The sequence below is a fragment of the Pyxicephalus adspersus genome, chromosome 8 (assembly GCF_032062135.1).
Source record: "Pyxicephalus adspersus chromosome 8, UCB_Pads_2.0, whole genome shotgun sequence".
Classification (NCBI taxonomy): Eukaryota; Metazoa; Chordata; class Amphibia; order Anura; family Pyxicephalidae; genus Pyxicephalus; species Pyxicephalus adspersus.
The window spans coordinates 53,145,359-53,158,592 of record NC_092865.1 but is presented as its reverse complement, the minus strand read 5'-3'; the positions used below and the strand labels follow the sequence as shown (position 1 = coordinate 53,158,592).

The 13,234-nt window shown below is 42.7% G+C and overlaps 2 protein-coding genes across 3 annotated transcripts in view; one reads left to right on the top strand and one right to left on the bottom strand.

Annotated features, from left to right (window-relative positions):
* Positions 1-2,784, bottom strand: part of TADA3 (transcriptional adaptor 3) — a 7,682-nt gene extending 4,898 nt beyond the window's left edge. The window contains exons 1-3 of the mRNA XM_072420670.1: positions 2,467-2,784; positions 1,010-1,232; positions 612-859 (exon numbers count right to left, since the gene is read on the bottom strand). Of these exons, the coding sequence (XP_072276771.1) occupies positions 612-859; positions 1,010-1,216 (455 nt within the window). The 5' untranslated portion in view covers positions 1,217-1,232; positions 2,467-2,784. The remainder of the gene's footprint in view (positions 1-611; positions 860-1,009; positions 1,233-2,466) is intronic.
* Positions 2,785-3,291: 507 nt separating this feature from the next.
* On the top strand, positions 3,292-13,109 carry ARPC4 (actin related protein 2/3 complex subunit 4). Of its 2 annotated transcripts, none has more exons than XM_072420668.1 (6): positions 3,292-3,428; positions 7,870-7,988; positions 8,889-9,000; positions 9,936-10,031; positions 11,339-11,509; positions 12,182-13,109. In XM_072420668.1, exons 1-6 carry the CDS (start codon positions 3,426-3,428, stop codon positions 12,185-12,187), a joined length of 507 nt encoding a protein of 168 aa, XP_072276769.1. In that variant the 5' UTR covers positions 3,292-3,425; the 3' UTR covers positions 12,188-13,109. The 2 variants fall into 2 exon arrangements, with proteins under 2 accessions (XP_072276769.1, XP_072276770.1); XM_072420669.1 differs by lacking the exon at positions 3,292-3,428 and adding an exon at positions 3,845-3,863.
* The last annotated feature ends 125 nt before the right edge of the window (positions 13,110-13,234 follow it).

The window sequence follows — 13,234 nt, the reverse complement described above, 5'->3', positions numbered from 1 at the left end:
GGGCAGCCAGTGTACAGACCCTGGAACTCAGGACAGGGATGGTCGGAGCTCCTTATAATGGGCAGCCAGTGTACAGACCCTGGAACTCAGGACAGAGATGGTCGGAGCTCCTCATATTGGGCAGCCAGCGTACAGACCCAGAAACTCAGTTCAGGGATGGTGGGAGCTCCTCACATTGTGTACCCAATGTATAGACCCGGGAACTCAGGGCAGCGAATGTGGGAACTCCTCATATTGGGCACAGCAAGTGTACAGACCTGGGAACTCAGGACAGGGATGGTGGGAGCTCCTCATAATAGGCAGCCAGCGCAAAGACCCAGAAAATCAGTGCAGGGATGGTGAGAGCTCCTCACATTGGGTAACCAGTATGCAGACTTGAGAACTCAGCACAGGAATCTCACCAGCCACTGACTGTCAGACTGGCATCAGCCAAACACTCAAACATTTTGACGCTTTGGATTTGACCTCCCACAGGCCCGCTCAGCACACAATTCCTGGGCCTGGCAATATACCGGCCACAGAGGCGGAGTACAGCCATCATGTTTCACGTCCTTTTGAAAGGGATAGAAGGGACGATCACACAATGATCCGTAGCTGATTGGTCAGCGTACCTATTTGGAGCATCATTTTTGGGAATCCTGGGCACATCCACGGGGTCGTCCGTGAATTCGTATTCTTGGATCTTTGGTTGTAAGTTTCTAGATTTGGGTCTTCCAGGGCCTTGCCCTGATGCATGACTTCCTTTTCCCTCAAGCTTTGGTTTCTTGGGTTTGTGTTTGACAGGAGTTCCAGGTTCGTGTTCCTTCCCAAGCTTCAGAAACCTTCGGTCTCCCTTCTTGTCCTGCCAATCAGTCAGGATCTGCAGTTAAACAAAGATATCAGATGATCTGTATATAAAGATGCAATGGGGGGCACAAAGAGCAATAAACATTTCCAGCTTTAATGTCACATTAGGATATCCAGTTAACCCTTTGGGTATCTCACAAATATTACCCTGGCCTAACCTCACCTGTGTCTCTGCCTCCAAAACTCGGAGTCGTCGATTTGCCGAGGACAGGAGTGTTTCCAGTTCAAGCTGAAGAGTGTCCAGCTCTTCAATGCCAATGCCATCGTCCTCTGACCGGGACAGCACCGCCGTGTACCTGGGGCAGAGCTTGACGTGATCTACAGACTTGAACTCGTGGAACTGCAGCGGGCAATCCTTTAACTCGCTCATCCTATCGGTTGGCACGCTGCAAGGTAAAGCCAAATATTGATATTTATTTATTGATCATTGTATATTGGCAGCCAATGAAATCTCATCCTTAACTTCAAATGCACAGTCTAGGAGTACGAAGGGTGTCTGATGCTAGAACTAGAACATTGGCTTATAAATCAGTACCCTGACTATGCTACCCCCTGGCCTGCCCAACAGTAGAAAGTAACAGGTTCTCTTTAAAGGTCACCTTCACTACTACGAATATTGACGTAACGAGTCCAACGCTGTACGCTATACTTGTGGGTATGGGAAATCACGTACTGCAACCACACAGGTCTTGGGTGTCCAATCATCAGACCTGAATGCTGTCACATGGGGCATTGTGGAAGCTCATAGATAGATTGTAAGCTCTTCTGTACAGGGTCCTCTCCTCCTTCATTGTCACTGTCTGTATCTGTCTGTCATTTGCAACCCTTATTTAATGTACAGTGCTGCATAATATGTTAGCGCTATATAAATACATTTTAATAATAATAATAATGATGATGATGATGAGAAGGTAAGAATGGGCAGCAGAACAAACGAGCTATAAAAAGGACCTGTGCCTGTGTGGGCTAGGTGGCAGGTTTACTTTAATTCCCACCCATGTACCTATGGAGTTTGTGTTTGTATTGTCTTACAACTGTAATAAAAAAGATATTTTCTCAACCACAGTGGGTTCCTTTGTCAGGCAGAATTATTTGATAAAAGAGCAAAACCCACTGCAGTTCTGATTCACTGAGCATGCCATACTAAAAGCTAGAAAGGTGCGTTGGTGGCACACCTGCTTGTTGTGGTGCCATCTACTAATACCCTGCATGTGATCTTTGTATTCCATAGTCCTAAGACACTTCCTGCCTAGGGTGACAACACTGCTGCTCCTTACATACAGTAAAGCAAGGGTTGTCACTGTAGTACAGGAAGTGAGATCCTTGTAAGTGAATATTATGCAGCCACCACATCTAAGACCTGGTTCTTTATGATACAAAGCAATGCACTGCAATATTTACACCTAACTCGGAGCCAGGACAATGCAAATAAGAGAGGGAAGCATTGCAAATGTGATCAATGAGGGCGAATCTCCAAAATGTGGGAATCAATGAGACTCCACAGTGATGTGGTGCAGTACCATCCATTGCAATATCTGTATGCATGCAGGAATGGGCTATGGGAATGTTTATAGAGCATCCTCCCTGCTCTGCCCACACCATGCAGTGTACAATACTTACATTCATTCACAGCATGGTACAATGGAGCTCAGCTCACTGCCCTGGTGCCAAACACTCCCTTCCGGGCCCTGCTCGTACCTCTCGTTACCCCCGGCCTTTATGTGCCCGCAACCAGTAGGTGGCAGATGAAGACTGCCCGGGCCTTGGTGCCAAGCTCACAGTAACCGGGGCCTTGGAATGCACCACTCACAATACACACGAGGGGTGACTTGGACCCCCTGAACCTCGACAAAAATAAGCAGCACCTAGCAATACTGCCTATAATTTACAATACGTATTTATAAAACGAACGAAACATTGAAATTGGTCAAGATGTCGGCTTATTTTTTAAAAATCATCTTTTTCATATACAGGCACCCTGTTTTACAAATGGTACAACTCCTCGGCTGGAGTGCGAACGTGAGTGGAATCAACTACATACGATGGGGGAGTTCAGTTTTTTATTAAAATAGCACATTGCACAGAGCAAGCTTCAAGGATTAGGGCATGAACGATTATATTTTAATAAATACCTACCTGCTTTCGTTAATAAGCAATGTGGATCAAAGCTTAGAACGGAGCAAACGCGCTTGTGTAAACGCTTGTGTAACCTCCCTTCTTTTCCGTTTTGGTTTCGCCCGCCAGCATTCCACATTTCCTAATATGGTGAGGAGCCCAGGGGGCGCGTTCATTATAATCAGGGAGGGAAACATCGCGGTTTATTCGCGTTTAACAACTGTATTTTTTTTTAATAGGACCATATTAGCCAAATGTGTTTTATTTATTATAGTTAATATTTATAGGAGGTAAAACTAGGCTGGTGGAAAAGATTATCTAAATGCAGAGGGTAGTAGGGAGGAGAGCGCCACCCCCATAAAAAAATAGTTTGTCCCGGCGGCTGACCGTGTCTGTGTGAGGGGGAAGCGGCGCTGTGCGCATGCGCGGAGCTGTCACTTCCGCTATCTGGAGCTACCGGAGCGATGGTGAGTGCCAGGGGAGGGTCCCGGGGTCGCCGGTCGGCTAGGTGTGGGCTGACGTGAGGCTGGAAATGAAGCCCGGGGAGCGGCAGGAGTGTGCAGCTAGCTCGCGTTGTGTGTGTGTGGGAGCGGCCCTGGGTGGGTGAATAAACCCTTGTAGGGCGGAGGCCGCCCGCAGAATGTAGGCACCGGGCCTGAGCCCTGCTGTGTCTTCTGAGGCATTACAGAGCACACAGGCATCACCTTCCTGCCCGCTCATTATATCTCATCTCATTTATATGCTGCTAGTTGTGGCACAGACTCTGCAGGCTCTAGAAGTATCCAGATGATCCATTCCGATTCGTTTTTGACAGCTGTCAAGTGATTCCTTAATGCAACATGACCAGTTACTGGAGAAGTTTCATACAAAACTATTGCTTGGAGCACCGCAGCATGTGAATGGTAGTAATGATCTATCACTCTGCTCTGTGCTCCTGTCAGCATGCCCTTCCCCTATATATGTGCATAACACTGCCCCCTAGTGCACGCTTAGATCAAAGTATGTCTAAACCCAGCCATCATTTATTACATCTCATGGCTGCATTGTTTGCTTTTTTTTGCATTTACTTTCTTGTGATCTTGCAAGTAACATATTTCCTGGCTGTCAAGGATGACACCTTGCTATCATGCAGAGGCAGCGTTGTCACCGTCAGCTCCTCCTTCCTTATGTAAAATATTATTATTAAACTGGATTGATATAGTGCCAACATATTATGCAGCGCTGTACATTAAATAGGGGGTGCAAATGATAGATAGATACAGACAGTGACACAAGAGGAGGGGAGGACCCTGCCCCGAAGAGCTTACAATCTAGTATTGTAGAACACAATGCTCCTCCATAGCATGAGGAAGGTGACTGTGGAGGAGGGCAGGGCTGATAACATTGCTTTGTATTTCATCACAGCACAGGGAGAGGAAGTAACACGCTTACTGGATTTCTTGCAGGCGGACATTCCTTTAAATATATTACCTCGTGGGAATCTTCCAGTTCCATGTGTTTCAATGGCAGAATGTCCTATTGTCTTTTATCAAATGAGCCCCATGTGTGTTTTCTTAGACGTTTGAAACAAGAAGAAATGTAATTTGTAAGACCACAAGGTAGCAAATCCGAGTTCATTAGGGTTCACGTGCACTTTAAAATCCTTTTTGTAATTTCGTGGAGTGATGTCAGCTCCACTATAGTCACATGACCACTGCCAAGGATACATTGTTGCAATCGTCAGTTACTTTATAACATCTGGAGGAAAAATAACTGACCAACAGTTTGCATGTCAGGTCATGCAGGGGTCATCCCAAAGTTTCATGATATGCTGAGACTTGCAGTTACTTAAAATAGAATTTTTAGCAGTTTATGTTGTCTATTACTCTGTTTATGCCACAAGTGTATTGATCCCCCTTCTCCCTTCCCAATTTTGATCCTCAGTACTAACTTTTTTTTACATGCATTTGTTGATTAAAAGCTTTCTGTTTATCACCCAGTAGGGGGAGCTGTAGCCTCCTGTTGATTTTTTCCCAGGGCTCTTTGCTGCTTTGATGGTAGATTAGACTTAATTACTCATCCGCAGGAACTTGTTTCATATTGAATGGCTTCTGATGTTTCAGTTAAGTTGTGATATAAAGCGAGCTGACTTGTCTCTTTAGGTGACCCATAGAGCTTGGGGAATCCTTTGTCATGTGTGATTTTTATATAAATACAACTCACCCAGAACTAGGTTCTATCTTTATCTCTCTGGCTGCCTTTTACAATGTTGTCTGTAGTTTACCAAACATGTCCACGGTCTTACTGATACACGTTTGGTTTCCGGGTCTTGCCAGGGAGAGGATATTGTGGTCCTCATGGTAACTTGCCCTTTTTTAAATTTGTGATTTTGTATTGATCGGATTAGTGCTTCCCAGCCAGGGTTTCTCCAGTGGTTGCTAGGAGCAATGAGCAATTTGTGCTTCCCAGGTCAGATTAACTGGCACCAATGGCTATCTGTAAGGGTGACATCCTTCCCACTGACCAGCGATGTAAGGAATTATTCCTACTGACCACTGATGTACTGTGAGCTGTGGATATATTATAGCAGGGGTTCCCCAGGATCTGAAAGTTATTTTAAAGTTCCCCCTATAATGAAAAGAGCGAGGCTGTGCTCTGCCAGTTCAGTGCAAGTAAATCTGATTTGTGGTTCTGATTTGAGCATTCACCTGTGTGCTGATACAAATGTCATTCTTGTTGTGGATTTGGGGCTTTTTGGGATTTTGCTTGACACATCCAATTCTAATTTAAATGGTGCACATACATGAAATCTCTTCATGTACTGAAAGGAGATGTAATTAGCAGGAGGCGAGTCGCTCGATCACTTTTTCAGATTGGATTCCTTACTCTGTCCAGGCTTGTTAGGATGCCTGCAGCTGGGTTCATCCTTCCCAGGCTACAGATCTGGGATGGTTTGTAAATTCCTCTGAAGGTTATACACGCTGGAAATACTGCCCATACCATCCAATCACATTCCATCATACAACCAGCCCGGTGTTTATATTCTTATTCTGCTTTGTGTCCAATCACATCAGTGTTTCTCAACCAGGGTTCCCCGAGAGGTTGCTGGGGGTTCCTTGAGCAATTTGTGACTCTCAGATCAGATTAAGTGACACCAATGTTCTATCTAAGGGTGACATTCTGAAGGACCTGAAATTATTTTAAGGGTTCCCAATGTTAAAGAACGCTGAGAAACACTCAGACTTAGACAAACCGGTGCTTGAAGAAAGAGAACTAAAACCCCGGATGTGTGAAACTTTCAGTTACTTACAGTTTTCTTTCAGATGATATTATACAATGCCTCACACCAATCCTTTATGTTCAGGATAAAATTGCAGTATTCAGAGTGTTCATTTTTCTATGGAAGCAGAAGATGAGAGTTTAGTTTTCTGTTCAAACACAACTGCCCTTCCTGCTGTAGAGCAGTCTTGTGGTTTTGGTTGTCTAGGTGTTCGGTGTTAGCTCATTCTGTTTTTGAATTGTTAGCAACTTTTTTTTTTTTTTTAGCTTACAGGATGTTTAATCGTTGGCTGGGATAAAATATATCAGAGAGAGGGCAGCTGATTGTGCAGAATTTAACCAACCTATAAATTAAACTTATGCAGGGGGATCTATACATAGATGTCATTGCTGAATGCTGTATAGAAAAGTGTTGATCAAGTGTGGCTGCAGGGCTTTATCTCAGATATATATATATATATATATATATATTTCCCGGGCTAAAGTGTCCCTTACAGGGGTGACATTACCTGAACTAAACCCCACTATACTCTATATACCTGTACCAAGTCCATCACAGGGCGCTGATTTTCTTTCCTGATTGGCCAGGCCGGAATGCGGTAACTTACTTCATTCAGTCTCGGCCAAAACACTATCTGCATGGAGTTTGCAGGTTCTCCCTGTCTTTACATCTGTTTCCTCCGACATCCCAAATACATGCATTTAGGTTGATTGGCTTCCCCTCAAATTGTCCTTGGACTGTATTAATGATATCTGACTGAGGTGGGGACATTGGATTGTGAGCCCCTTTGGGGGACAGCTAGTGACACGACTATGGACTTTGTACAGCGCTTCGTAATATGTCGGCACTAAATAAATACTGTGTAATAATAATGATCGTGGGGCCCTTTCAATGCGTCATGACAAATACTAAACTTTTTTCTTCCCCCTGTATTTAATGACTATATGATGATTAAATGATGAAGGTCTGCTGTCAGAATATTTCCGTTGTACCTCTTTGCTAATGCGTTTGGCAATGAGTCAGAGCGACTTCCCCCTCAGCATCCCTTTCACATTAGGCAAGACACAGGATTAAAGTGAAAACCTTTTCCATCCCCGTTCGGGTAAATGTGCTCCAGAAATAGAAATGTGCGGTCACATTATTGCTGAGGCTCTGCAGGAACACGGTGTTATTGTTGGGCTGAGTTGGTGCTTTTTTTTGTTTTAGCTGTAAAATAACACATTCTTATTTAGGGGAAAGCAGTACAGAGAAAACTTACAGTGTTGACACTGCGTGTACAGAGGTCACCTGAGGTTGTTTATGGATTTATCAGGATGGATCAATGAATGACAATCACTATACATGAAAGTTCGTTTCCATATACAAATATTTTACATCTAACTTGGCTCCCACCATTCTCAAACTAGTGTGTACAAGGCATCTGTATGGTCACTCCATATTACTAGATCTTGCCTGTAGGTGGTGCTCTAAGAGAAATCTATCATTTTTACCATAACTGATGTACCATTGATATGGATTATTTAAGGTTAAATCGGGGCAAACAGTTTACAATGAAAAGTGTAATGGTATATTCTAGAAGTGTTTTCTAGGATCATGTATTGTGCATTTTTTGTGTTTTCATTTTATTTAAATATATTTTTATTTTACAGTCTGCCACACTGCGCCCGTACCTCAACACAGTCCGTGCCACCTTACAGGCGGCGATGTGTCTGGAAAGCTTCTCTTCGCAGGTAGTGGAGAGACATAACAAGCCAGAAGTGGAAGTAAGGTACGATTTATAATCAGGCTCTGACTTGGAATGACCTCCAATATGGATTCACTGAAACCTTTCATCTTTACTGAAAACCAGGGATCATTCTGTATTCTCCACACCAGCTATGCAGTGAGCTGTAGACATTTTTCATTTTGCACAGCATGTACCTTTTAGCCTGTACAAGGTGCATAGAAAAATGGTTCCAGCGGTTTAAAGGTCTTTTATTTCTCCACTCTGGTGAGGTTCCTGTTTCTGAAATAGAAAGAAGGCAGAACTATTCACAAACTGATGTCATATTAGTAACCATGGAAACACCGTTCATTAAATTATGTTACTGGGGAGACGTGGAACTTCCTTTTTGGGATAAGGAAGTGAATGGCCCTAAAGCATCTTATAGAATACATTCCATAAAGCCCTGAATATAGTCTGGTTTCTGAACACTTCCTGTGGTGTATGACATTTCAAACTGATAAGTTAAATAATACAATGGTGCTGCCATCATAATATTTAATAAATTGCAGTAACCCAATACAGTAGATTCTTATTTGCATGCATAGCTAAAGATTCACTTTCCAGACCTCCAGCAGCTTTAACTTTTTTGCTTTCCCACCACTTAAATCTTTTGTCATATTGAATGGAATCTCTGTGAGCTGCAAGTTTCTGCAGTTATATCTGACATAAAGGGAAAGGTATAGACTGTCCTGAGGCAGCGCTAATTACCCCGGAGCCGCCATATGGTTCTCCATAACTTTTCCTGTTCCGAATTTACTCGTCTCTCAATGTCAAATATAAATGTACAGTAGGAAAGAAAAACAAGTGCAGCTACATACTTGTGGGGAATAGATTGTATGTGATCCCAGACAAGCATTTTCTGTAGAACCATTTGGTAACAAACCTTTTCTTTCTGGTTTTCAGGAGTAGTAAAGAGTTGCTCTTACAGCCGGTGGTCATAAGCAGAAATGAAAAGGAGAAAGTGCTGATTGAGGGATCCATTAACTCTGTGCGTGTCAGCATCGCTGTGAAACAGGTGAGCTGCTGCAAGCGTGACCCAACTGTCTCATTGTGTGCCTGTGTTACCTTATTTGCCACCTCTGCCACCTAAACATTCAGCTGCTAGCAGTTTTAAAAGGCAGACATCATCAGCAGCTTTAATTGCTAACTTTACACTCGATTTCCAGGCCATGTAAACAATCAGAGCTGCGACACTTGGGTAGTGTTAGAGCTTGCCCACTCCTAGCTGCCACCTACACATTCACATTGGCCCAGCTCCATGCTGAGTTGGGTGATAAAAGCGCTTCCTATTGTTTATTCTTTGAAAGCAGTGCTGCTAATTAAAGAGACCCACGGCCATGCAGGGCAAGTTGACTGTATTTCTGGAAAGAAGATCACCTCACCTTAAATATGATTGCCATACCTTCAGTTATTCTCCAAATGGTACAGGGATTATGTGTTGACAAGCCAAGAGAACAGTGGTGTCAATTCCCTAGTCATGTGACAGAGCTGTCCTCTCTTCCACAACTGGTGACATGGCAATACTGGGTTTAGAGGAGCTTATGACCTGCTCCTTTTGAGGAAGCCCAAGCTTTGCAGCCAATCGCTAGGTTCAGGCACCTTTACCAGGAAGCAGATGATGTGCACCACCATACCTGGAAGTGACCTATCGCAGGCTGCAGAACAAGTATCTATAAGGGATTACAGGTAAGTATTCAGCAGAAAGTGGGGCTTTTTAGAGACCGACAGCTTGCTGTACATGGAAAAATTGACTCATTTTCTTTAATAGGTTTGTGCACAAAATAATATCATCCAGAGTAAATTTAATGGGCTTTATATAGTGACTTCACTATTTTGCTAAACAGTCTGTTGTGACATTAAAAGTACTTTTTTATCTAAACATTTTACCAATATAAGTACCTAATTATCTAAACATTTTACTGAAAAGATTACTTTTTGTTTGTTGTACAGGCTGATGAAATTGAAAAGATCTTATGCCATAAATTTATGCGTTTCATGATGATGAGGGCAGAAAACTTCTTCATTCTGCGCAGAAAACCTGTAGAGGTAAGGACGTGTCCTCATCTGGCCATTAACATAACAATGCCATTATTTCAATGAAAGACAAAAATAGATGACGGAAGATAGAAATGGCTTGCAACAAGTGAGTAATTTGATCAATAAGTTGCAAAAATTCATTTTATTTCAACCTAACCCAAGAGACCAAAATATCACATTCAGTGGGTAGCTTTCTCTGTTGGCTGTGACAAGACTGTACCTTGTGATCCTGCCGGAGATCCAATTTTTATTGCATGGCCTAAAATGGGTGACAGTGTTGACACTGAATTGACAACTAGCCTACAAATTATACCTTCCCCCTGTTCCAAGTAGTGAAAAGAGAAGCAACAGACTGAGCTAATTTCTGTTATCTGAATTTTTGCTTGCTTGCTTGCTTTGCTTTTCGTGTTCATTGTTTGCATATGAGCACTGCAGCAGAACTTCTTATTCTGCTCCTCCAGTCCCCAGTTTTAGCTCTGCTGTATGATTGCAAGTGGCAGACACCATTACAGAGTCAGTTACTTTTGCTGCTTGTTTTTAAGAGTACATTGAATGACACATTCATAAATACAAAGCTGCATATATTTGTTCAGCTTTGAATATATGAAGATCTACATGACCTATTGATCACAGCTGCTTGTTAGTGCCATTGTGTTCTAATCAGACATCTGTGCAGTTACTCCTGTCTGTGCTGATTTAACATTAGTAATCCCTGCACACCTACCTGATATTGATCTGGCAGCTATTAAAATTCTACAGCTGTTTCCACCCCCATGTACTGCAAATTAACCACTGGTTGTTCACTTGCTGTTTGATAAATTTCTGAAGCTTTTTATGATGAGAAAATGATTAAATATTGGATATTTATTCCTAAATTGTTAATCTTTTAAGGTTGACCATTCGTTAAACAACCCGTTGTCATTAAAAAAAAGGCAGATAGCATATCTGAAATGTTTACCATTGTTGCAGAAGCCGCTCACCAGGGTCCTGCAGCAACCAGTCACGTAAGCAAAGGCTTTAAATCAGCCTTTGATCAAAGATCCGATCCTTACTTTAAGTAGCTATCTTGTGACTGGGTGCCATGAAATCCAAGATTGGTGGTGACTGCATCAAAGGAAAGTACAAATACTGGTTTATTTTCTGGTCTTCAGGGAGTTATAGTGGGGGGATTTTTTAGTAGGTTATTCGGTGTACTGCTTTGCAGCGTCATTAGTATTACTCAATGGCTTTGATATGTGGGAGTAATTAGTGCTGGGAACACAGCGTCAGATCAGATGGCTGCCATTCTTTAACAGGAACATTTTTCTGGTTTCCAGGGATACGACATCAGCTTCCTGATCACAAACTTCCACACGGAACAAATGTACAAACACAAGCTGGTCGACTTTGTCATCCATTTTATGGAGGAGATCGACAAGGAGATCAGCGAAATGAAGCTGTCAGTCAACGCCAGAGCTCGTATCGTAGCCGAGGAATTCCTAAAGAACGTAAGAATGGTTTACCATTTGTTTGGAATAGGAAAATAAAATGGCTGCGGGTCCTACTGGGCTTTAGTTGGCCAAGTAGTCCAAGGCTAGAGTTATCAGGTGCTACACACAAGTTCAGTGTTCTCCCCAGAAGATGTAGGTGGGTGGTGACCCTTGTATTGTGACCCAACTTTTCAGTAACCACCGAAAATCAGCTGGGTGGATACTGAAAAGGGGCCAGTTTGTGAGCCTGGCTAAATGAAGCTGAGGAGAACACTGAAGTTGCCTTTTCCAGTTCTTCCTACAATGTATGTAAACCCTAATAATGAACTTCTTATTTGCTGCATTTTGGTCTGCTAACTGTAAAATTGAAAGTATTTCCTTATTCCCCAATAAGGGAAACCCCTGGGAAATACCTGGTACATACCTGCATAGTGCGCATGTGCAGCTCAGCATTTTCCTAATCTAAAGCAGCAGTCAGGAAGGTGCACGTGACAGGCAATGTCCTCTCTGCATTAGTGATACTGCCTGATCGCCATTTTCTTCTGCAGAACTATAGTTGAGCTTTAGGGTACTCAAAACAGACAAATGAACATTTTAGAATGTGGCCCGCAATATCTGACTTACTTTTAAATGTAAGTATAGAAAACATTATAGCCTCTCCCTAACAATTCTTTGTTTTATTTTTGGCAGTTTTAACCACCATGTCTGGACGGCGGATGTGACTCCCTCATTTTTTGCTCCTGGATCTCTGCATCGCTGCCCCTCAGTGGCAGGGAATTAAAGGGCCGAGGGAGGGGGCTTGCATTTAGGTGCAGAGTAAGGAAATTGGTGAATGTCTGTCAGACCTCAGGGGGAAAATGTACATGGCATTTACCTTCATTCCAAATTCCCCCACAGGATGGGACAGAATATTTTTATTGTTATTTTGAGAGAAAAAAAAATGTGCTTGTCTCAATCTGTAATCTTCCTTTTTTTATTTTTTAATATTGCTTTATTTTTGTTTTTTTGTTTTTCTTTCTTTACGGCAGTCTTTACATAGAAGGTCATAAAGTGATTTTCAGTAAGTGCCCACAGCTGGAACCTTCAGTCACATTGAAGGGGCTACTCTCGAGTGCATTATCAGCTCTTGCTGCTTCCCCATAACCACCCCACCCCCCCTCGGTGATTTTGTTTTTGATAAACAAACTTGGTCAAGGATCAAACTCGAAATACACAGCCTGGTGCATGTATTATTGGCAGCGGGCCCACCTACCTGCTATTTGACAGGTCCATTAGTGAGAACGTGACTGTTTTTACCTACAAGACTGCCAGAGGTACTGTAGTAAGGTATTCCAACAGCGGTCTCTACAGAGTGGCCTCCCTCCCAGCTCGAGGGATCTCAAGACCGCTGTGCCGTCGCAGGTCAGAACTCACCTCGTATTATATTCCGGACCTCTTTAAATCATACGGTTTGTCTCTGAAACTGTAATTTGCAAATTTTCAGAGCCTTTTTTTTTTCTTTGTCCCCTTTACATCATGAGAATTGGGAATCTGAAAAATTGTATATGCTCAAATCTTCTGCTTTTTTTGCACTTAATGTAGATTTTTCTTATTCGAAAATAAAGCCTTTTGTCCTGTCTCCTATTATGAAATGTCTTTTTCTTTTCATTTTAAGCTGCAGGTTGGCTAGACGCACTACCTAAACACATGGGTTTAATGTATTCTTATTTGAATGTTGGTGTCCTTTATGTCCTTTAAGATTTC